General features: G+C 42.2%; 1 protein-coding gene across 6 annotated transcripts in view; it reads left to right on the forward strand.

The window, feature by feature from the left end:
- Positions 1–21,479, forward strand: part of DDAH1 (dimethylarginine dimethylaminohydrolase 1) — a 122,092-nt gene extending 100,613 nt beyond the window's left edge. For all 6 annotated transcript variants that reach the window (XM_028732898.2, XM_028732896.2, XM_028732899.2 and 3 more), the window contains 2 exons: positions 14,306–14,449; positions 15,425–21,479. In XM_028732898.2, the coding sequence (XP_028588731.2) occupies positions 14,306–14,449; positions 15,425–15,541 (261 nt within the window). In that variant the 3' untranslated portion in view covers positions 15,542–21,479. The remainder of the gene's footprint in view (positions 1–14,305; positions 14,450–15,424) is intronic.
- Positions 21,480–22,077: the final 598 nt, after the last annotated feature.

Genomic DNA, 22,077 nt, shown 5'->3' on the forward strand with positions numbered 1-22,077 from the left:
CAAGTAAGTTAGGTAAAGGTAAAGGTACCCCTGCCCGTACGGGCCAGTCTTGACAGACTCTAGGGTTGTGCGCTCATCTCACTCTATAGGCCGGGAGCCAGCGCTGTCCGCAGACACTTCCGGGTCACGTGGCCAGCGTGACAAGCTGCATCTGGCGAGCCAGCGCAGCACACGGAAACGCTGTTTACCTTCCCGCTAGTAAGCGGTCCCTATTTATCTACTTGCACCTGGGGGTGCTTTTGAACTGCTAGGTTGGCAGGCGCTGGGACCGAGCAGCGGGAGCGCACCCCGCCACGGGGATTCGAACTGCCGACCTGACGATCGGCAAGTCCTAGGCGCTGAGGTTTTACCCACAGCACCACCCGCGTCCCAGTAAGTTAACTAACCTGTTTATGGGGTATGCTGTACGGGCTCATCTGGCCGTTGTGTATTTTGTTCAGTGGTACAAGCAGTATTGGTTGCAAGTCCCTCTCACCGTCACGGAGTGTATATTACTCAGAATAGGACTGGAATGTGGCTTCTATTCCTTATCAGAATAGCAGTGGCATCTCTTTCCAAATTCCTGTGCGCTCTCATCCACTGGGGACCTGTTCAGCAAGGAGTGTAAGGGAAGCTGGAAAGAAGGTCCAGAGAAAGTTGGTGACTCTTGTTTGGATCTTTGCCATCACTTTATTTAACTTAATTTGGGTGCCTTGTATGCTGAGTGTATGTGAGAGAAAGAGAGAGAGCGTTACTGAACCAGCAATAGAACGGCTTCCCTGAAGGCAACTTGGTATTCTGCAGTTTGAGCTGCCATCACTTGAATCCAGCCAACACCAAGAATCCCAGGGGACAGATAACTCATACATTCAGGATTCCACTGCATACATTTTGAGCCCTCTGGTACTGAGGTGTGAGCTTGGAGGAGGAGGTTGTGTACAAAAACTTACATGGGTAGTAAAAGACTGAATATTTCCTGAATTATTGTTACGCCTGACCTGTTTTTTGAAAACACATGGCTTGAAATACCCCCTCTGGTTGAGCATGCCCTCATAATTACTGATCTTTTGTTTTGGCAGATGCCTGCTATCTGTGCTAGGGTTAGCAGCCTACTTTAAAAATATAACTGTTGTTGCTGAGGGAGTTGTAAATGTTATGTTTATCTCTTGGTTTAGGAAATGTGTTAAGTAAGGATGATTTGACCCTCCCCAACCAATAACTACACATTTGTCTGTGTTAACTGGAACAAACTGTTACCTTAATTAAATTTCTTCAAAATATCATTGATTTTTATGAATGGAAAGGCTTTAAAAAAAACTTTTGATTAGCAAAGACATACATACAAAACACACAGAAAAAACAAACAGTAAAGAAAAACATGCATAAAAAAGAAAATCGAACATGATAAGATAGTCTTACAATGTTTGTACTTAGATTAATATAACTCCTGCTTTATATATAGTGAAATTATTTAGAAGTCTAATATTTGTATAAAATATATATAAAACAAAAGGAAAAAGAAAAACAAAAAAGATTAAATCAGATCAACTACTTAGACAATAAAAATACCTATCTATTGATAAGTAATACTTGATATAATTTGAACCCATATTAATGCTTTTTGTACATTATAACATTCATCATTATAACATTCATTTTGGGTTGAATCCCTTTTCCATTGATGTATTGTTGACTTCATTTTACCTCATTACAGTTTTAATATAAATGTTTCTGTTTTCCACCCTGTCTTTGATTATTAATCCTCGTCTTGGAATGGGAAAAAAATATTTTGCAATCTGCAAAATTATTCAAAACACATCCAAGTCTTGTTGTTGGAACCTTGTTTTATCAAGTAGTTATTAAAACATTCCCATTCTTTTTAAATTTTATCTGTTGGTTGATTTCTTATTAACTCCGTCATTTTTGTAAGTTCCAAGTACTCGCATAATTTTAGTTCCCATCCCTCTCTTTGATGATGTGAGTTCACTCTTCCACTATTTGGCTTATTTTAAGCAGTGAATTAATCTGTTAAAGTGCAAAATAGCCAATTGACTCTGGAAACCCTATAGCTGATTGACAGCTATAGAGCATGCATATTCTCAAATTCATGACTTGACTTCCACTACCCCCATCAACGAGCTTTAATTTCTTTCGAAATACCTCAGTACTAGACAAAAGCCTTTTTAATTAGCACATTAAGCCAGGCAGAGTACCCAAAAGAAGACAGATTAAAAAAATAAAATTCTGGCTGTTCTTCTCTTTGTTGTTCCTTATCAGGAGTGACACATGAAAGTCATTTCAAAGTCAATGTTCTTCAGTGTAGGAAGTTCATCTCACCCTGCTGAAAGAGCAAGTTTACTATGATACCTGTGTGGCTAGCTTGCTATATTTTAAAGTTGCAAAAACTATATCAAAACAGAGGAAGATTGGAATTGAGTCGTGCATCAGTGTAAGTCGGGAGCCATTTAAACTGCGCAGTGAGGTTAACTGGTGGTATCAGGCTAAAGGAAGGAGATTTTGAGATAGGCAGAACTCCTATCAAAAGCAGGCAATTTCTAGGGCAGGTGCTTAATGGAACTTGGAAGAAACAGGAAATCTTCACTGTGCAAGAGTTCAACAATTGGCCTTCTGTGGTTGCTTGGCCTGCTTTGGATTCGCAAATCTGTTGAGCTGGGGAGACTTGTTTCTGTCTTCTATGCTGTAGTAGAAAAAGTTTTCCTACAGGACTAGCATAGGATTAGGAAGGACTCCAGGGGATAGCAAGAACTACCAGGTGCATCTCCAAGCATGTGTCTTGCTGCCCCATATATTTGATCAAAAACTTCATGAATGATCAAAGAGAAATAAATTAAAAAGCCTTCACTCTGGGTCGGACTAGCCAACGGAGGCTTCACCTGAAGCACAGATAGCAGGGATTTTCGTTTTGTTTTGTCCAAACCATAGAAGAGAGAATGAGCGTGACAAAGGTGATTCAGGCTTCCCTGCCACCACTATTTTACATAACGAAAAACACGCACCTTCATTGCATTCACATAATTAGCGTCAGGACAAATGACATTGCCGAAAACGCAAACTTAAGTGGATACCCTTTGGGGAGCTCTGAACTCAACTAAGAAGAAGCAAGTAAGAAGCAGTGGAATTTGCTGCCAAGGAGTGTGGTGGAGTCTCCGTCTTTGGAGGTCTTTAAGCAGAGGCTTGACAACCATATGTCAGGAGTGCTCTGATGGTGTTTCCTGCTTGGCAGGGGGTTGGACTCGATGGCCCTTGTGGTCTCTTCCAACTCTGATTCTATGATTCTAAGATGAAGATGAAAATATAGCCTAATTACTGCATTCCCTGCCACGATAGGAGAAAAGAATAACAGGAATATCCCAGGGCATGAAGAAACAGGCTTGAATTTACAATCACTCCACAAATTCTGGAAACTAAAAAATTCTGGAAATATACCGTAGCTCCATTAGTATGTGGCACCTGAAGGACTATCAAGTATATTGTGATGTAAGCTTTCACGGACTAAGAGTCCATTTCATCACTTACATGACATGGGCTTCTTGAAAGGTTTGCAATCATCAGGGTGATGTCACGGCCAGATTTCTGACACTAGATCCCTTTGTAGAATTCCCCCATTGTAGCCTGAGTAGGTTCTGTTTTTCTTTTGCTGCTTTTGATGTACAGCAGAGCAGAAGCTGTACCCAAAGGGCTTGAATAATAGCTCTTTTCAGTGAAATAAAGTTTGGTCCTAAGGATGCAAAGGTTACACTGCAGCTCAGCCTGTAACTGAAATCAGATCTACTACCTAGAGCTCCATCTAGTGACTTCCCAGCAAGATCCAGAGGATTTCCCCCTCATTTTCTCTGTTTGAAAACAGAAGAGAAAAATGGTTTCTATTAAGATGAGCAGATGTTGCTGGGGGCATCAAACTGAATAAGGCTATTGTGAATGGCTCTTGTTTTGCTTTTTCCTCCTGTTTATAATTGCTGAGATTTTGTGTAACTCAGATTGTTTGTACTTGTTTGTCTGTTTGAAACGTTTTTACCCGCAAATTCCTTGATCTGCTGGTTTAACAACATGGGTTGTGATTGTAAGAGAGAAAACTGAAGACTTGAGTACAGAATCTATTACCTTATTTTGCATAAGGTATAGAAGAGGAATGGGGGACATGTGGTCCTGCAGATGTTGCTGAACTCCAGTAAGCCTCCACCAGTATAACCAGTGGTCAGATACGACAGGAGATGTAGTGTAGCAACATCTGAATGGTCATAGGTTCCCCATTCCTGGTGTAGTAGGACTCTTTAAGAGTTATTAGACTGCAATCCTGTGGAAAAGTATAAGTGCCATTGAATGGGTTGGGACGTATTTCTGACTGATCACGCATAGGATGGTGCTGCTGGTCTTAGTTTAATATTCGTCTTGCTTGATGCAGGTTGTTGGTAGAACTAGTAGTTCTTCCTCTTCTGGATGGGATCCACAACTAAGACCCAAAGTCAAGAGAGAGGAGATATACCCTAAACGTTAAGGGCTGGTGCTACCGTTGGGCAGAGTGAAGCAGCTTCCTCAGGTGGCAGATGCTGGGGACAGGGTGGCCACAATGAAGCAGCAGAGGACAGAGCTGTGGATTCCATGTGGCCTGCCCTGCACCGCTAGGCTAGCCTCCTGCCCCCAGGTCACCAGTGTTGAAGTAAGATTCAATGATCTGTCCAGCTGGAATGGACTGGATTAAAAAAATAGGGATGACATGTTGTCTTTTGCCTCAGACAGCAAAATGGCATGGTCTGGCCCTGATAAATATCCATGCCTTCCAACATCTAAAGAGTCTTTAATAGGATCAGTAAGTAACGGTCTTTCGTCCAAGATTTATTTTAGTGGCTAATGCTAGTTGTTATGAAGAAAGAAAGAAAAAAAATGAGGTAACTTGCACTCCCTTCCTAAATCCTCTTCCAGTAGGCCAGTAGTGCTTCTGACTTCCATCAGGAACTTTAGCTCTGAGAAGTCTGGAGCATGCTCCGTGTAACTTAGATTTCCACGTCAGCCAATAGATATCTATCTAAGTATTATGCTTTAAATGGCCTCACTATCCTGTGTTTTGTTTCTCGAGTCACTTTTTAGCAGCCCTTAGAGTCCTGCTGAGGCAATACTTGAACGGATGCCTATTTCTGATGTAATTCAGTTAAAGTTTCATTAGCCCTGGGGACACAGGCTAGACAAAATCACCACTAGGAATTACTGGAAGAACAAAAACCCACTTTATTCCTATTATGCTCTCCTTCTCATCCCTTCCTTCAAATGTAAATCCCAAGATTCTGCTTGTTTACTTAGCTGGCTGGGCAAACATGAATGTCCAGCTACCAGGCTCTGTCTAATCCTCTAGAGCTTGTATCAACTTTACCAGGCAACGTACTTCTGTTCTGCTTGCCGTAGGTGGACAGAGGCTCTGACTTATTCAATATCGAGTCCTGCTTCAAGCCATCTGTCATTTTCTGACACTTCAGAGCTTTCCCCTTAGTTCCAAAAGGCTTTTGTACATGACAATCTGTATTCCCATTCAGGCTTAAGTACTATTGCATATGCGCCAGCAAAAAAACAAAACAAAACTTTGTGCATATTTTCTGAAATATTGTATACTAGTTATTTTCCAGTTCACTAACTGCTGAGTTTACAGAGAAATGAAGAGGTAACATGCTTTAGACTTGAGACTTCTGGCTGGTGCTGATCATTGTGTGTCACTGAATTCTCCTCTTGATTGGGTTGGGTTCTTTGTGCAGAACTTAGTGTGTTCGGCAGCTGGGAGAAAGGGAGATGGAGGGAGGGTCTGCAAGGGGCACAGATAGCCACAGGTTTGGTGGAACTGCAGCAGCTTGCAAATTTCTCTAGCATCTAAAACCCTATCTGAGGGTATTATAATGGAGCAAATAGGTAGATCCATATAACATTTCCTGGGTAGATTCTGTGAGGACTGCTACACAGAGATCTAAACAGGGATTAATAATAATAATAATAATTTTATTATTTGTACCTGCCCATCGGACTGAGTTGCCCCAGTCACTCTGGGCAGCTTCCAGCATATACAAAAACATAATAAAACATTAAATATTAAAAAACTTCCCAATACGGGGCTGCCTTCAGATGTCTTCTAAAGGTTATATAGTTAATCATCTCCTTGACATCTGATGGGAGGGTGTTCCACAAGGTGGGTGCCACTACCGAAAAAGCCCTCTGACTATAACCTCACATCTCTCAGGGAGGGTACAGAAGGCCCTCAGAGCTGGACCTCTGTGTCCGGACTGAATGATGGGGGTGGAGACACTCCTTCAGCTATACAGGGCTGAAGCCATTTAGGGCTTCAAAGGTCAGCACCAGCACTTTGAATTGTGCTCTGACATGTTTGGAAATGCTGTTTTAAACGGCATGTGGTGAAAATGCTTTTCATCCTGGGTTTCATATGTATTCCCAACATATTGCTGTGTTAATTTTGGAAGCAATGGTAGTTTTCTACTACTTCAGCATAGTAGATGCTGATCGTTCTTAATTGCATAGCTGTAGTTGACACATTACTCTCCTAGTGAGACATTTGTCATGGGATATCAAAGTAATTGAAATAACACTAATTAGCTGCAAGTATATCTGTAAAGAGCAAATTAGCACAATTTCTCAAGAGCATTCTGACTGTAGGAGAGAGCACAGCAGCCATTTAATAATTTTACCACTGGTGCTGAGGGCAATTGAGTACAAGCCCAACAACCCGAGACATAGAGAGCTGTATCCAATGTTAGTCCTGCTGAGAGTAGACCTGTTGAAATGAGTGAACCTAAGGTAGTCATGTTCATCAACTTCCATGGGTCTCCTCTGAGTAGGCCTAGCATTGGGTATAACCACAAAGAGTCAAGGACGGCACAATGTGTCCTTGTCTACCTATGTGTATGCAAGACATACACACTGATGGAACACACATAAGTATGTATAACCAAGAGTCACAGTGTACCCTGACTTGAGGTTTGCTTTTCTAAGAAGGGCATCTAGGTGCGAGATAACAAGCCAAAGCTTAGTGCAGGTGTGGAGAACTACTGGCACTCATGCATAATTAGGCTTCCCCCACCTGGCTTCCAAGACCAAGCTGCATCATTTCTGAGAACCTGCTAAAATGCAACACAACATCTCAAGGACCTGAATCTTCTGCCCTTCTTGGGCCCACGGCTCAGTGTACCTGCTCCACATCTCCTGGGGCTATTGGAGAATGGTCAGCCATTTGTCTTCTACCCCTTGAATTCTCAGGTTTGATCTCCTGGTCTACTACTGTGTTCCTCCAGCTTAAGTTTATTATTCAAATGAAGTTATTCTAGGTTTTTTGTTTAATTCGTTCTCCTGCCAGGTTAACCTTCTCCACTATTTCAGTGGTGTTGCTTTTGACTGAATCCACACGCTTGCTCAGATCGTCTGGCTTGTTGTCTAGCGTTGTCACCCAGCAATCTTTCAAGTTCCTCTTTAAACGATGAACATTGTTGCAATAACTCCCCCTTTGCTGCATTAGTCAGCATTGCCAACGTTATCGGGGCTTCCTTGGAAGGAGAACTCCCTGTTTAAGAAATGTCTTTAAGGGTTCAAATGTACCGAGAATATTGTTGCAGAAAATGCAATTACAGATTAAGGAAGGCGGATTTGGAATTCCAGATCTGGAATTTATACCATCATACTTATGTATTGGCAATTATCGGACACTGGAGACCTGCTGATGGTCTTAATCTCCCGAATTGGGCAACCCTAGAGCATACATATACCAGTACAACACTTTTGGTTGGGTGGACAGTATTAGGATCAAAATATTTGAAAGTTCCAACAACTCCTGAAACAATTAAGTCAGCTAATGAAGGCTGATGCTGTTTTCAGAGCTTGCAGCATTCCTAGAACCTTCAGCTTTTAAAGTATGCTGAAACCTCATGTTATCAGTTCTGCCTTTCCCCACTATTCTACCACAAGCACAGAGATATTGTTTATTAAGCTGCAGGTCACTTTAGGCAGGCTTTGGGGTCCATTTTTACTGGGTGAGCCGGGTTGCTGCCTCGCTACGCCAGCATCTAGCAGGCACTGAAGCGCTGTCCCCTTATACATTTTTTGAAACTTTTTTTTCAGATTTCTCTCTCTTTTGCTGCTGTTGCATAATAAACTGGGCGAATCTGTGATTGCGAAAGAGTTCAGCTAACCACAGAAATGCTGAGAGTACAGCAATTAACCATAGCAAAGAAAAGTTAGCAGAGAAATTAAGCTAGTAAACAAATGTGTGTTAAAAGTTTGGGACTCCTCTAATCATGTACCTCTGGCCACCCGGAGCTTGCCAGCTCTTGTGACTGGGGAAGCTGTCCGCTTGGCTTACGTAAATAGGAACTTGGCTTCCCTTGTTATTGTTCTTGTTTGCTTTCCTTTGCTTTTCTGAGGACCAACTTCCCTTCTCTTCCCCTGCTCGTGTTCCAAAAGACAGGATGTTCATTCTCCGAAATTTCTTGAATGCAACAGCAGTTTGAGCCATTTCCTGGACATGTTTTTTGCTTTCTGCAGGAGTTCCTATGCAATGGCTGAAGCTATGCCCCCAGTGCCGCCTTGTTTCAAGGTTATATCAGAAGAGGCAGCAGAGCAGCTCAGGGACACCATGTCAAGAGTAGTGCAAATCTACAGCCTGGTTATCAGTTAGATTCCTAACTGCCTCTGAAAGGCCAAAGTAAAATAATGGCGGGAGTATCCTGTGCTTTTTTCAGCCAGAACGCACCAGGGGGCAGTTCCAGCACCTCTCAGGTTGGTGCCATTGTAGGCCAGCACTCCATTCCCCCCACCCACTCACTTCTTGCCTTTACATACAGTGGTACCTCAGGTTAAGTACTTAATTCGTTCCAGAGGTCCGTACTTAACCTGGAACTGTTCTTAACCTGAAGCACCACTTTAGCTAATGGGGCCTCCTGCTGCCGCCGCGCTGCCGGAGCATGATTTCTGTTCTCATCCTGAAGCAAAGTTCTTGACCTGAAGCACTATTTCTGGGTTAGCGGAGTCTGTAACCTGAAGCGTATGTAACCTGAGGTACCACTGTACTTCTGAGAAGCCCCAGATGAACATTTCAAGTCAAAATCGCAGCTGGCCAGTGTGTTCTTTAATAACAATTACTCCACCTAGCTGCTAGCAACTCCTAGCTGTGATTAGCAAAGCTATGGATCGGGGCCAATTTGTATTTCCTCTTCTTCAACCCATCTCCCATGTAGTGGTGGCAGGCTTTAAGCTTTTCGGCCAGGCCTCCACCATTGCCCATGCGCACGTTTGCGCGAGGGCCCTTCCAAGCTGCCCTAGCCATCCGCCTGAATCTAAGAGAACGAATGAGGAAGGAGTGCATTTATTCGACCTACACCAGAATCAGGGGCGACCCCCAAACCAGCTTTCTGTAGTTTTTAGCACCTCCATGGGCGGTGAATGCAGCTGTTGTCAAACCGGCACGTTTTCAGGGCTGCCCCAGTAGCCTGGCGACTTACTGTAACAACTTCATGGTGAGTTCTGGCACCTATTTTCTTGTGGGGGTGGGGAAGCAGTGGTGGTGGTGAGGTGCACTAAAGAAAGAGTGCCTTGTGCCTGCATGTGTGGTCAGTGTGCATGCTGTATATGTGTTTGTTGTGTGCAACATGCATGGTGCTGGTGTGAGTGTATATTTGCCATATGTGTGATGAATGCACATATGGGTGCAAGTGATGGAAGCCTGCTGGGAAAGGTTAGGTAAAGGTAAAGGGACCCCTGACCATTAGGTCCAGTCATGACCGACTCTGGGGTTGCGGCGCTCATCTCACTTTATTGGCCGAGGGAGCCGGCATACAGCTTCCGGGTCATGTGGCCAGCATGACTAAGCCGCTTCTGGCGAACCAGAGCAGTGCACGGAAACGCCGTTTACCTTCCCGCTGGAGCGGTACCTATTTATCTACTTGCACTTTGATGTGCTTTCAAACTGCTAGGTTGGCAGAAGCAGGGACCGAGCAACAGGAGCTCACCCCGTCGCGGGGATTCGAAACGCCGACCTTCTGATCGGCAAGTCCTAGGCTCTGTGGTTTAACCCACAGCGCCACCCGGGTCCCTGCTGGGAAAGGTTAGCCACCCATAATAAGCCTTCCCCATATCTACCACATGTTAAGTTGGCTGTTCTGTATTCACTCTTTCCCTGAACACCATCTGTTTAAAATAAGGTCTACAGCAGTTGAAAGGAACAACAAACTAAATATGTGATGTCTCATTTAAAAATTAAAAAATAATATATAGAGATTTGACTGGAATGGGGTTCGAGGCACAATGGAACAATGAGAGCTGGGATGACAGCATGTGAATGAAGAATGCTCAGTCTGTTTAGGGTCTGTGCTGGGCACATTTAATTGCATTACTTGTTATCCTAGACTTCAGTTGGCAAAATATGCCTTGTAAAACACAATTGGAAAAAATGAGATTGGGGGCTTTGGAAATTTCTTTGTTTGACATCAGGAAAGCGTGACTCAGGCTTTGGAGAATGCGGACCAAAAATTGCCCTGCACAGGAAGGACAGATTTCCCAGAAAAATTATGCATGAAGGAAATGCCAGGCTCGTAGTGTAGATGGCCATGCAAAGGTTTCTGGGCAGGAATCCAGATTCACACATACTGAATTTGTGACTGTTTTAATCTTTGTCAATAATGAAGTTTCCCCCTGTAGTACATCTTAAACACAGCACGCACTGGCGAAATGGATGTTAATTTTTCTATAAAGAGACATTTGCAATGAGTTAAATACAATGGTACCTCTAGTTACGAACTTAATTCATTCCAGAGTTCCATTCTTAACCTGAAACTGTTCTTAACTAGAGGCGTGCTTTCGCTAATGGGGCCTCTTGCTGCCACTGCACCGCTGGCACACAATTTCCATTCTCATCCTGGTGCAAAGTTCTCAACTCAAGGTAACTCTTCTAGGTTAGCAGAGTTTGTAACCTGAAGTGTTTGTAACCTGAGGCATTTGTAACTCGAGGTCCACTGTATGCTTGTATCATCTTATATTCAGAAGGCCTTTCTGCAGCAAAATCCAATCCATCACTACCATCTTTTAACTGCTAGCTAAAAGAGAGGTTTAGGAAGAGAAGGGTTTCATTTGCTCCAGGAAGACCTTTTGGTGCATTGTGGTGAAAACTGGTTTGCATCTAAATGGTAAATGGAGCAGCTTCTTCCCATTAGTAGCCCCAGAATGAAATCCTACTTTTTTTGCAGTTTTAGGGCACCACGAAACAGCATTTCATCAGACGGTTCTCTCAGTTATCTGCATAAATTTGCAATTTGCTGTGCTATCAATACATTGTAGAAGATGTCTCGTTTGGAGCACTTTGTCAGCAGCACTGATACTGCTGAAATTTGGAAAAAAAATTAAAGGTTCTGAATATGCATTTTCCCAGCTCACAGTTCCCAGATGTATTCCAAGAAGAACTCACTTGTCCTGAAATCCTTTGTCTACATGGAATTTAAATGAAAAGTATTATGGGTTTATGTGCCAGGTTTGTGCTTGTGCAGTCTTACATTCATTAGGTTAGGCACTCAAAACCAGCAGCGATGTTGGTACATGTTCAGAAGTTAATTGCTTTGATCCTTATCTTGATGACACTCTGGTTTATAGACTAAAACTTTAAAAAATGAAAATGTAATTTACAGAGCAGTACCTTGGCTCCAGTTGTGAGCAGTCAACTGTACCTGGAATTTCCAAGTTTGAAAAATTCATGTATGCCTCAAGAGCCTACATGTCCTGCATGCAGCCCAATCCTGGCAAATAATAGACGAGCAAGGAATAGATGCAGGTGGGCTTGTGTGCAGGTGGGCAGTATGGCTGAGGGAAACCTCTTGCCAGAGACCGTGCTGACTTTCCTGTCCCCCACACTTAATGGTGTTGAAGAACATGCATGCATCTTTTAAACTTTCTTGTATAAAGGGTCACATGCAAAAAGTATCCTGAGACTATATGAATATAAATATTAATAGCTATTACACACACACACACACACACACACACACACACACACCATTCTCCAATAATGCTTTAAATTGCTGGTTTGATCCCCAGTCAAGCTGATGGGAGTTGGCTCATTGCTGACTTGAAATGCAGAGCCATCCCTGCACCACATGGCTATGACTCCTCTTGCGTAGACCTGTAGGTTGTCACATTAGAGACAAAACACTGCTATTTAGTCATTCTAAAGTGTTTTGTCTCTCTCATTTTCTATTGGCCCTATTTTCACCTAAGGAATGTCGGAGGGTATGGATGGAGAAATAATGTGATCTGGTATAAATCAGATTCCATTGTCCCTATGTGATTCCTCAAATCATAGCTGTGGGCCCATCCTTATACCCTCTTTTTAAATGTTAGTTACTTAGACCAATGTGTCGTGGCATCCTGGGGCGCCTTGAATGATGGTCAGGGGTGCCACGGGCCAACATTGGCCTCTGTCCCTCTTTCCTTCCCTCCCTTCCTCTGATGTCCTCTCGCGTCTCTGCCTCCCAAAGGCTTGCACAGCTGTTTGTTGCAGCAGCCCTGCTACAAACTCCCCAGGCAAATGGTGCCTCTGGGGCTGGCCAGGGAGTGCTGGTTGCCAGGAGCAGAGGTGGCCTCGGAGTAAGCAAGCAGGCGAGCGAGCCCAGCCAGCCAGTCCACCAGCCCTTGCTGTTGGGAATGGACAGAAAAGTCCCAGGCCCCTGTGGGGCAGTGTGAGGAGGCACCTCTCTTTGTGGCAGGGGGGCAGCTCAGAGACCAGGGGCGGCGGCAGTGGCTGCCCGGAGGACTCCCAAGGACTCCCAAGGAGAAGAGGCTGAGGGAACACTCCTCAAAGGAGAGTGTTTATAAAAAGGGTAAGAGGCTGCCAGCTCTGCAAGCAGGGGGTGACATATCTCAGCTCCTGAGCCCCACAGGGGTGCCAAAGAAAGAATGTAGTTGGGCAAGGGATCAGTGGACTCAAAAAGGTTAAAAACCTCTGACTTAGACTATTAAGGTAAATAAAAGAGCTTAAAATGGTTCATTTTATATTCTTCCACAGACACTATGTGCACAAACTATGGGATAGTATACAACACAAGAGATTGACTTTGCTGTTTCTATATTTGTGTTTGGTTCACATCTTTGGTTTTGTAATCTACTATGTGATTTCCAAATGCCTCCTGTTATTCCAGAGTTTGGTCTTGGTTTAATTTGCTGTTTCACTTGGGGGTCTTACATCTCTCAGAAAGTATCGCTCAGTATACATATTCCAAGGATTCGTTGCACACTGTAAACAAAATCAAAAGGTGTTTGGTTTCTGTGCCTTCTGTTTAAATGATTGTTTGCAACTGACTCAAAATACATTCCTGAGAGCTGAGCAACTGCTTCCATAAAAAAGTACAATAGCAGGGATTTATCTCCCTTTTCCCTTCAAGAGTGAGGCACCCAATTTGTGTCAGATCATATCCAATCGTAGGTTCTTTTTGCACTGATACCAGGAAAATGATGCTACGATAAATTATATACCTTAAATTGAACCTAGACAGGTTTACTATGAACAGATCTAGCACAAACTAAATTAATTCTCAACCAAGGTAATCCAGATATTGTGCAAAGGAACAGTATTTGCAAAAGAACTCGTCCTCCTGCCACCTGTTTGATCTTGAGATTTATCTATTTAATTGGTGCTAAATGCATATAAGAGCATGAATCTGTTGCAAGGATCATCTAGTTCACTGTTCCTTATCCTATAGTGGTCAACCATATACTCCTGCTCCCTCTGTGGAAATCAAAAGTATCACTGCTTCTGCCTGCAGTCTGAAGTGAAACAGTCCAGAATTTCTACCAGCTTAGTTTATCACTTCATTCTGAGTAACTGAAATTGAGGGTTGAAACTTCCATAGACAGCATGTGCTATTGTCAACTGCAATCCTACACACACTTACCTACTGGTAAATCTCACTGAACTCAGCTGGTTTACTTCTGAGTAAACATGTACAGCAGACTTGCCCTGTAAATGCCATTGCTCTTTCCTAGAAACTGATGGAAACGCACAAGAGACAGTAGCAGGCTTTACTTTCAGAGACTTGCTTTAAGAAATCCTTCCGCCATCTTGGAAAGTATGCAGTCCTAAATTGTACAAATGGAATTCATTGTGACTTTGCTTTGTGCTAATGCGTTTGGCACTTGGAAGTGCTTGGTATGCATTAGAAACCTCTCTGTGGAAACAGTACCTTTGTGCAATTATTTCTTGTAACCCCCTCCCCGAGAAGAGCCCCACTTACAACTGATGAAATCTTGCTCTAAAGGTCTCCATCTTAACTTTCCATAACAGACGATGCAGCAGATGAGTGACCACCGCTACGACAAGCTTACAGTTCCTGACGACGCTGCAGCAAACTGTATATATTTAAACATTCCTGGCAAAGGTCACATCTTGTTGCACCGAGCCCCTGAGGAATATCCAGAAAGTGCAAAGGTAAAAAAGCAAATAGAATAAAATCTCCTTCTTATAAGGTGCCGATCAATGCTAAACTAATAGTGGCTGTGTAAGGGAAGGTGCGGAATGTTACTTTAGCCGTGCCTTCAAATACTAGCCATTTCCACTCCCCCTTGCACTGTGCGTTAAAGAGGGGAAAAGGAGTGGAAAGGTGAAAGTTTTATGTGCATGGTGCTAGCAAAAAAAATTAAGCAATGGGTCTTGTGCTGTGAATTCCAACAGCTTTTCTTAGCTGCTCCAGGTGATGGCACAAAGGTTGCCATTTTCAAGGATGTACCTGAGTGCAGAGCATTTTTGTATCATTCATATGTGTTTTCATACCTCAAGCATAGGAGACCTGGTTACAGTTCCTGATGCTTAAGTCGGTCCTTTGTAGCTCTTTTAAGTTTTCCATCATCTCTGCTCTGTAAAGGATTCAGGGTGCAGGTTTGGGATACTTGTTGCTACCGTAGTACTGTTTGGTTTAATCAGTTCTATAAGTGATGCCGACACATGCTGCGATTTTTAACCACCTGATAGTTGTGCAGGTCTTTCCTTGGCTCGTGCCATTAGCGCACTTGCATTTTTTGCTCCGATGAATCATTTCCCTGTATCCCCTTTCCAGTTTTAACAATTCATTGGACCGAGAGAGGTTTTTAACCAGGCCTCCAGAAAGCGCTCCCCCTAAAGGCCTCTTTTTAGCCCTCGTCAGACTGAAATATGCGCTCCCAGTGTGATCTGGGAGCTGTAGACTTGTGTGTGTGTGTGTGTGTGTGTGTGTGTGTGTGTGTGTGTGTGTGAAAGATTTCCAAGTCAGAACAGCGGGGGGGAGGGAGAAGGCATAAGTGAATATGGAACCAAAGCACAATTTTAGTAGCGCAACCTCTTATTTAAATACTTAGAAACCGTTTCTGTGAAAGTAAGAAATTCGCAAATATAACACCTTTTCCCTCTTGTTTCTTCCCTCCCCCATAGGTCTTCGAAAAACTGAAGGACCACATGTTGATCCCTATAGCAAACACAGAGCTTGAAAAAATAGATGGGGCGCTCACTTGTTGTTCTGTCCTTATTAATAAAACTTCACAATTATGAGTTTACAGACTTCCTCCCTTGTAACTGGCAATAACGTACATGCAAGGCAGACGAATCTGTACCCACTTTTTATTGGTTCCCTTGACAATCTACTGTACCACTGTGCTACTAACCTTTGTTTACAATGGTGCCCTTTCAGGTGGTAATTAAGGTGTGTGTGTGTATATATATCTCTGCTTTTTTTCTGATGTAAAAGGACTCTGCTGCATGTTTGTCTGGACCATTATGACGATTAGTGGTTTATATAGTTGGTGTGAAACTGATCTAGAAAGCAGACGTAGGGGGCCACATCTAACATTACTTTTAACTGACACAAACCTTATGACCCAGGTCTTAAATGCTACTTTATAGTGTGCTCAGGTGCATATTGTGTTCATTTCACTCCCAAGGCATGCTTTAGGTGCAGGATTCCAAATGTATGAAGCAAGTCAAGTCCCCTTAACAGCACATATGGACAGGTGCTAGAGAAAGTATAAATTTTAGAATTTAGCCTCCCTTCACACAAGCCAGCTTTATTGTTGCATTGTGTCCAGCAGTATGCTGATGACTGCCTACCTTGTACCCCAATGTAATACAGGGGTTAGGGGCCGATGGTCCAACTCTTTGCTTCTGCTGATGTTGACTTCGTCACGGGAATTTCAAATTTGTTCCCATAAGGGCTTTCTCGTCTTCTTTCCCCATTCATCTGCCTACCTTCCATCCCAGGTATTCATGGCAAAAAAAAATGACCTTTAGAAATAACAACAAAGCTACGGGTTATCTTCCTGTTAGAAAAGAGAAATGGCAGAAGGAACTAATTAACTCTTCTCCCTCCTGACCACTTTTTAAAACTAAATATTGGTCTTCAAGCATCTTTTCTACCTTCTGGAGAAAAGTTATGGCACTGTATATTTTCTCCCGTGGGTACAAAAGGAGCTTGAGGAGGATTTCGGTGGGGGGGGGGAATGGTTAGATGTGAAAGGCTTAAGCAACCCCTCCTTTGCTTATTCCTCCACTTGGACTTGAAGATATCCACAGCTGTTTTTCTTTACAAAAGGACTACATGTGACTGCCATGTAACTTCTATAACCTCAGGCTTGAGCGATAGCTGGGACATAAAGGGCTCAGAGTAATACCAATGCCTTTAACTGGGGATGCATTAAGATGGATTTCACGCCCTCAAATCAGACTGTTACACTTCGGTGGCCTCTAGTCATTTCCCCTTGAATTTTGGGATGCATTCTCATTAAAGCAAGATCTTTGCGCCTGTGTTAGGTGGGTTGGTTTTGTGCTTTGCTGAAGGCATCTGTTGGGATTGAAATTTACATAGCGTGCCATCACGCATGAGGCTTATATTAGTTCTTGCTTCAATCCATTTTTAATGTAAATGTGAAATCTACATTGGCCGCAATACTCATGTTGCAAAGGCCTCTAATGAACATCTATAGCTGACATTGGTTCTGACGTCTGTGCTCATTAAGAGTAATGCAGAAATCAGCCTCGGTTTTATTCATCCCTGACTTTTTCTCTTTTGTTCTGTGTCTCATTTTTTCTTCTCCTTCTCCCTCCCCTTCTACCTTTGCCTTCCATTTCTCTTGTCTTCTCTCTTCCAGAAATCCCTATTATAGGTAACTAAAACAAAAGAAATTCGATAGCATCATGAACCTGGGCTTCTGTGTAGTCCTTTTTAGAGTAGCAGCTGCAGTGTGAAATGTACTGTGTTTTATTATTCCACAGTATTGTGTTGCTGCTCATGCCATGGAAGTGCAATAGAAGAGAATCGTGAGCAGAATCTATTGCAAACGGCGGGTGGCACCTAGGGGAAAAAGTGTTACTGCAGAGGAGGATTCTCAGGGGGATTTCATTCTGATAGTCTTGAATTTCAGCAAGGCTTAAACCACTAGTAAGTTTATCCTAGTGTATCCTAGAAGCTGAGACAATGGTCTCTTTGTTTATCCACTGGATAGGCAGATAGCTCATAAATAAATCTTATATCAATCTTGTTCTAAGAATAATCCACGTGTTCATGTGAATCTCAAACTTAATGTTCTGACACCCGTACAGTCGGCCTTAACAAATGATGTTAACAAATTTCTTCTTCATCTCACTTTCACCTATTTTGCTTTACTTTTCATGGAATGTTTTTTTGTTTTGAATTTTCATTTGATCAGAGTTCTTCTGAGAGCCAACAGTGAACTTCCTGGGAAGTTTCGGTAGTGAGAAAGAGATTGCGGGAGTTCTAGCTGCAGAAGTTTTGCTTTGGTTTTTTACTGTGGTGTATTCCTTTGAATAAGGAAGAGAGTTGTCTTCCAACAGGTTGCCATGACTACTCTGTCTAAGCTTTCAGGTTGTTGTGCTCGGAACAATGAATATCTTGGATGATTTTTCTAACTTTTAATTGTGTGACTGTTTACTGTGGAATTCAGCTGAAAGAAATATTTCTTACGGTAAATTCTGCAACACGCTTAAGGCCTTAGTCATATGTTTTTTCACCACACATGCAAAGAATATAGACAATTGCATTGTCTTGAAACCTGTTATGTCATTTCAAAGTATGGAGATACTATCTAGCTCAAGTAGCGCTAGGAACTCTCCAAGGGCTGACATACGGTCTGAGTATTTTATCAACTTCCTGGTTAAGGCCACTATTCTCCAATGCTAATTCTGTCTAGTTGCTGAGGTGTCATAGAAGGAAGGAAGGAAGACTGGGTAGCCAAGTAATAAGGAAAGAATCTCTGAAACTATTGAACCATGTAGGGAATCCAAGAAATGTAAACTGGAAAATGCTACCAATACCATCCTGTTGCCTTTTAGAAGGATTAAGTACACTTAAAAACTCTCTGGTTCGTGATTCTTTTGCCCTTTCATTTCTCCCTTTTGATGAGAAATTATACTGCGTCTTATTCACTTGTCAGGTATTGCTCATGTTCCATCAAGCCAGAAGCCTTAGAATGAGTTTACATGAAATTTGTGGAGTGAAATAAACATTCATGAAAGAGGCAGGGCTGATTCATATGGGAAGGGTTTTATGCCGTAAAGGGAATTAATATGAAAGCAATGCATTTCTTTCACCATTTGGAATTCAGTTTATAAGAGAGAGAGAAAACAGTGGAAGAATTGCAGTGATTTTTGTGACAATATATCCCTGCAAGGAAAAATGAAATAAAAACAGCTTCAGAAAGCCACTCTTCAAGAAGTCACCATCTCTCCAGCTGAAGGAGGAAAGAGGAAGAGGTATGAAGTCATCTTCCCCAAACACAAGCCCCACAGCCCAAAGGATGAGAGTTCTGCTCTGTTATGTTTCAGTGGACGCCCTGTCAATCAGTCAGTCAATCAATCAATCAATCTCCTTTACTGGCATGCAGGGACCCCTTGCCACGGAAGTAAAATCTGCAAATTCCTGTGAAAGGGTCTTCATCTTTGATGCTTTCTTTTGTCTCTGCATTTCAGTTTCAGAGCTGTGTTGTCAGTACGCCAGGCATATATCTTTCTAATTGAAGACTTGTAGATTATGTTTCTCATCTGCTTTTTGTGTATAAATTTGTGTGATGGGTTGCCTCTGCTGAGCTTTTGATAGTTCATTGAAGGCTTTTTGGGCACGTAGTTTAATTAATTTTATTTATGGATAAATTTGTATGTTGCGCTCCAAAACCAGTTTCTGTATTGTTTCCGAAACAAACAAACAAAAATGGATTGCTATGCCTGATTATGCAACAGTTCTAGGATTGCCAGCTTTTCTGATTTTTATCATTATGGTCCAGGAAGTTACTATCACGCCCGGTATCAAGAAACACCCCTCCACAATGGGGGGATTTTCAGAATTTAAAGGGTGTTAATGTAGAGTGAGAGAGACTCATTTAGAACTTTATATGTGTGTATACTTTGTATTCTTCCAGCAGGTACATTTCCCTTCTCGTTATTGTGTACCACATGGAAGCATATGTAAACACTTGGAAATCTATGCTCCAGAATCAATGTTTGTAGTTCAACTTTGTAGCATAGCAAATTCCTTTCTGAGGCTGGAACTAGACTCTACAGCTAATGCAGAGCTATTGCCAAAGCCAATTCCCCCCTTCAATATCTAGAGGTTTGTAACATAATCACAATGAGTATCCTTATATGTTATGGGTGGGGTTGGGGAAAAGGAGAAAGGGTATGGAGCTGTTGCTTTCAGCTACTGCCCACATCTTCCTAATTTTGGCCTGAAGCACTGAAACTTTATCTAAATCATTATTTAAGCCTATGTTTGGCAGTTGTACAATCTGATTGCACGTTGTACAATCAGTAGACGCAAATGGTAAGACCTTTCTTACACACCACTGCTTCGAACTTTGTTATTGAATATTCCATTATAGAAAATAACCATGTATTTAGAAAACTGCTATTTCCATTGAGGGTAGTTCAGCCTGGCCTCCTCTCAGTCCTGATATGTTATAAAATTCTTCAATGTGTATGTTGGGGGCATTTAAAAAAAAAATGCGACACCCTTTCCCTGAAGTGTAATCTAGATTGGTAAGAGTCCATTTGCCACCTGTTGATTCAGCTGGTAAGGTAAAAGTAAAGGACCCCTGGACAGTTAAGTCCAGTCAAATTCGACTATGGGGTACGGTGCTCATCTCTGCTTTCAGGCCGAGGGAGCCGCCATCTGTCTACAGACAGCTTTTTCGGGTCATGTAGCCAGCCTGACTAAACCACTTCTAGCGCAGCAGGACACCGTGCCGGAAGCCAGAGCACATGGAAACGCCGTTTATCTCCCTGCTGCAGCGGTACCTAGTTATCTACTCACACTGGTATGCGTTCAAACTGCAAGGTTGGCAGGAGCTGGGACAAAGCGACATAAACTGGCCCTTAACTTCTGATAAAATCTAAAATGACCTCTCTTGCACTACCCAATTCAATGTTCGGAACTGCTTAAATGAAAAGATGGCAAGCCTAGCACTGTTGTATTCTGCAACTTACTTTGTCCCACTGTTTCCTCTGTGATCCATGACCTGCCCAGAACTTTACACTTTCCCCCCAAACACTTTGGTGGTTACAAAATTGGAAGCCCCAGATAAGCTCTCCCATTTCATTTCTTTTTATCCTTGTGTTGTTTAGTTTATTTTGGGGCTGAAGAAAGTGATGCAACTTGTGGGTTTCCTTGTTGGACAAAATGTGATTGGTGTCATCTAAGGTTCCCCTCCTTATGCCAACAAGAAGTTTGTATACATGATGTACCTTACATTGCTACACTTGGCATTTTTCCACTCCCACCCACACCACAAAGTATACACTCAGTTGAAATATTTCACAGATATGCCCCGTTTTAGAAGTGTACTGTGGCATTTTTTGTTAAGGACAGGCGAAACACAACAGTCCCATAAGATGGGATCATAGCTTAGGCAGAACATCATGTTCAGCTTAGTGAAGAACTGTCAAAATCTCCCCCTCCCTGTCTTCTCCCTCACTGAAAGCAAACTCTGGTACAACTTTGGCACTTATTTAAATATAGGCAGGGCAGAATCCATTTGAGTAATAATCAAATGTTTCTCAGGAGTTGGTACATATCCATACAAAAGAGAGGCTGTGTTGTTGTTTTTTGAAGAGCATTTTTTCATCTGTTAGAAGCTGTGAGCAAAATATCAGGGACCTTACTTGAACTCCCAGAAAGCTTGACACTGGATGCTTGATGGTGTAGCTTGTATGAGATCTACTATGAATCAAGTGCATTGTGTTGCTTTACTATGCACAGATATGACTACTAAATTACCACAGTATTTTAGACTCTGTTACCTTTGAGAGACCTTTATTACAATCCAGTATATTGTTGCACACTTTTTTGTGCCAAACATCCACGCATTCCATAGTCTGTTAACACTGGAAAAAGTTGATCCAGATTTTCCATTTTGTTTCGTCTTCTGCAGTTTCAGTACTTCATGTACACATATCACTATGGAATAAAGTGTCAGTTGTACCTGGACCATGTGTGTTTTGTTCCAGCAGATGACTTGAATTTTCTGCTTAGTTTGGGTTTACACAAAAGTTTGCATTATTTTGCCAGCCATGCAGCCTAATTAGAGAAGTGGAGTTTAGTCACAGACATTGCTTTATAACATTGGGTTGGATATAATAATAATAATAATAATAATAATAATAATAATAATAATAATTCAAATTATATACTACCTCTTATCGGAAGATCCCAAGGCAGTGTACAACATTAAAAACACATAACAGAACATCAATGATATAAACATAATTGAAACATTAAAAAAAACATACTGACAAATCTCGTTTGTGACTTAGGTCACAGTGCAATCAATGTGAAAAAATTAGTCATGACTTAAGTCTCATTAATTTTAATGGGAACTAGCAGTGCAGTTCTATATATGTCTACTCTAGAGGAGACCCAAATAATTTGGGTGCCTGAGGCAAAGGACAAGATTCCACCCCAATTCTATATTCAGAAGCTGACTAGAATGGCCATGGAAACTTATTTCAATAATTGCAATGGAATATTGCCTGAAGGCAATGGGCTACTTATGGGGGGGGTGCAGAACAGGCCGTATGGCATACAA

Source organism: Podarcis muralis, chromosome 5 (genome assembly GCF_964188315.1).
Source record: "Podarcis muralis chromosome 5, rPodMur119.hap1.1, whole genome shotgun sequence".
In the NCBI taxonomy this organism is placed as follows: Eukaryota; Metazoa; Chordata; class Lepidosauria; order Squamata; family Lacertidae; genus Podarcis; species Podarcis muralis.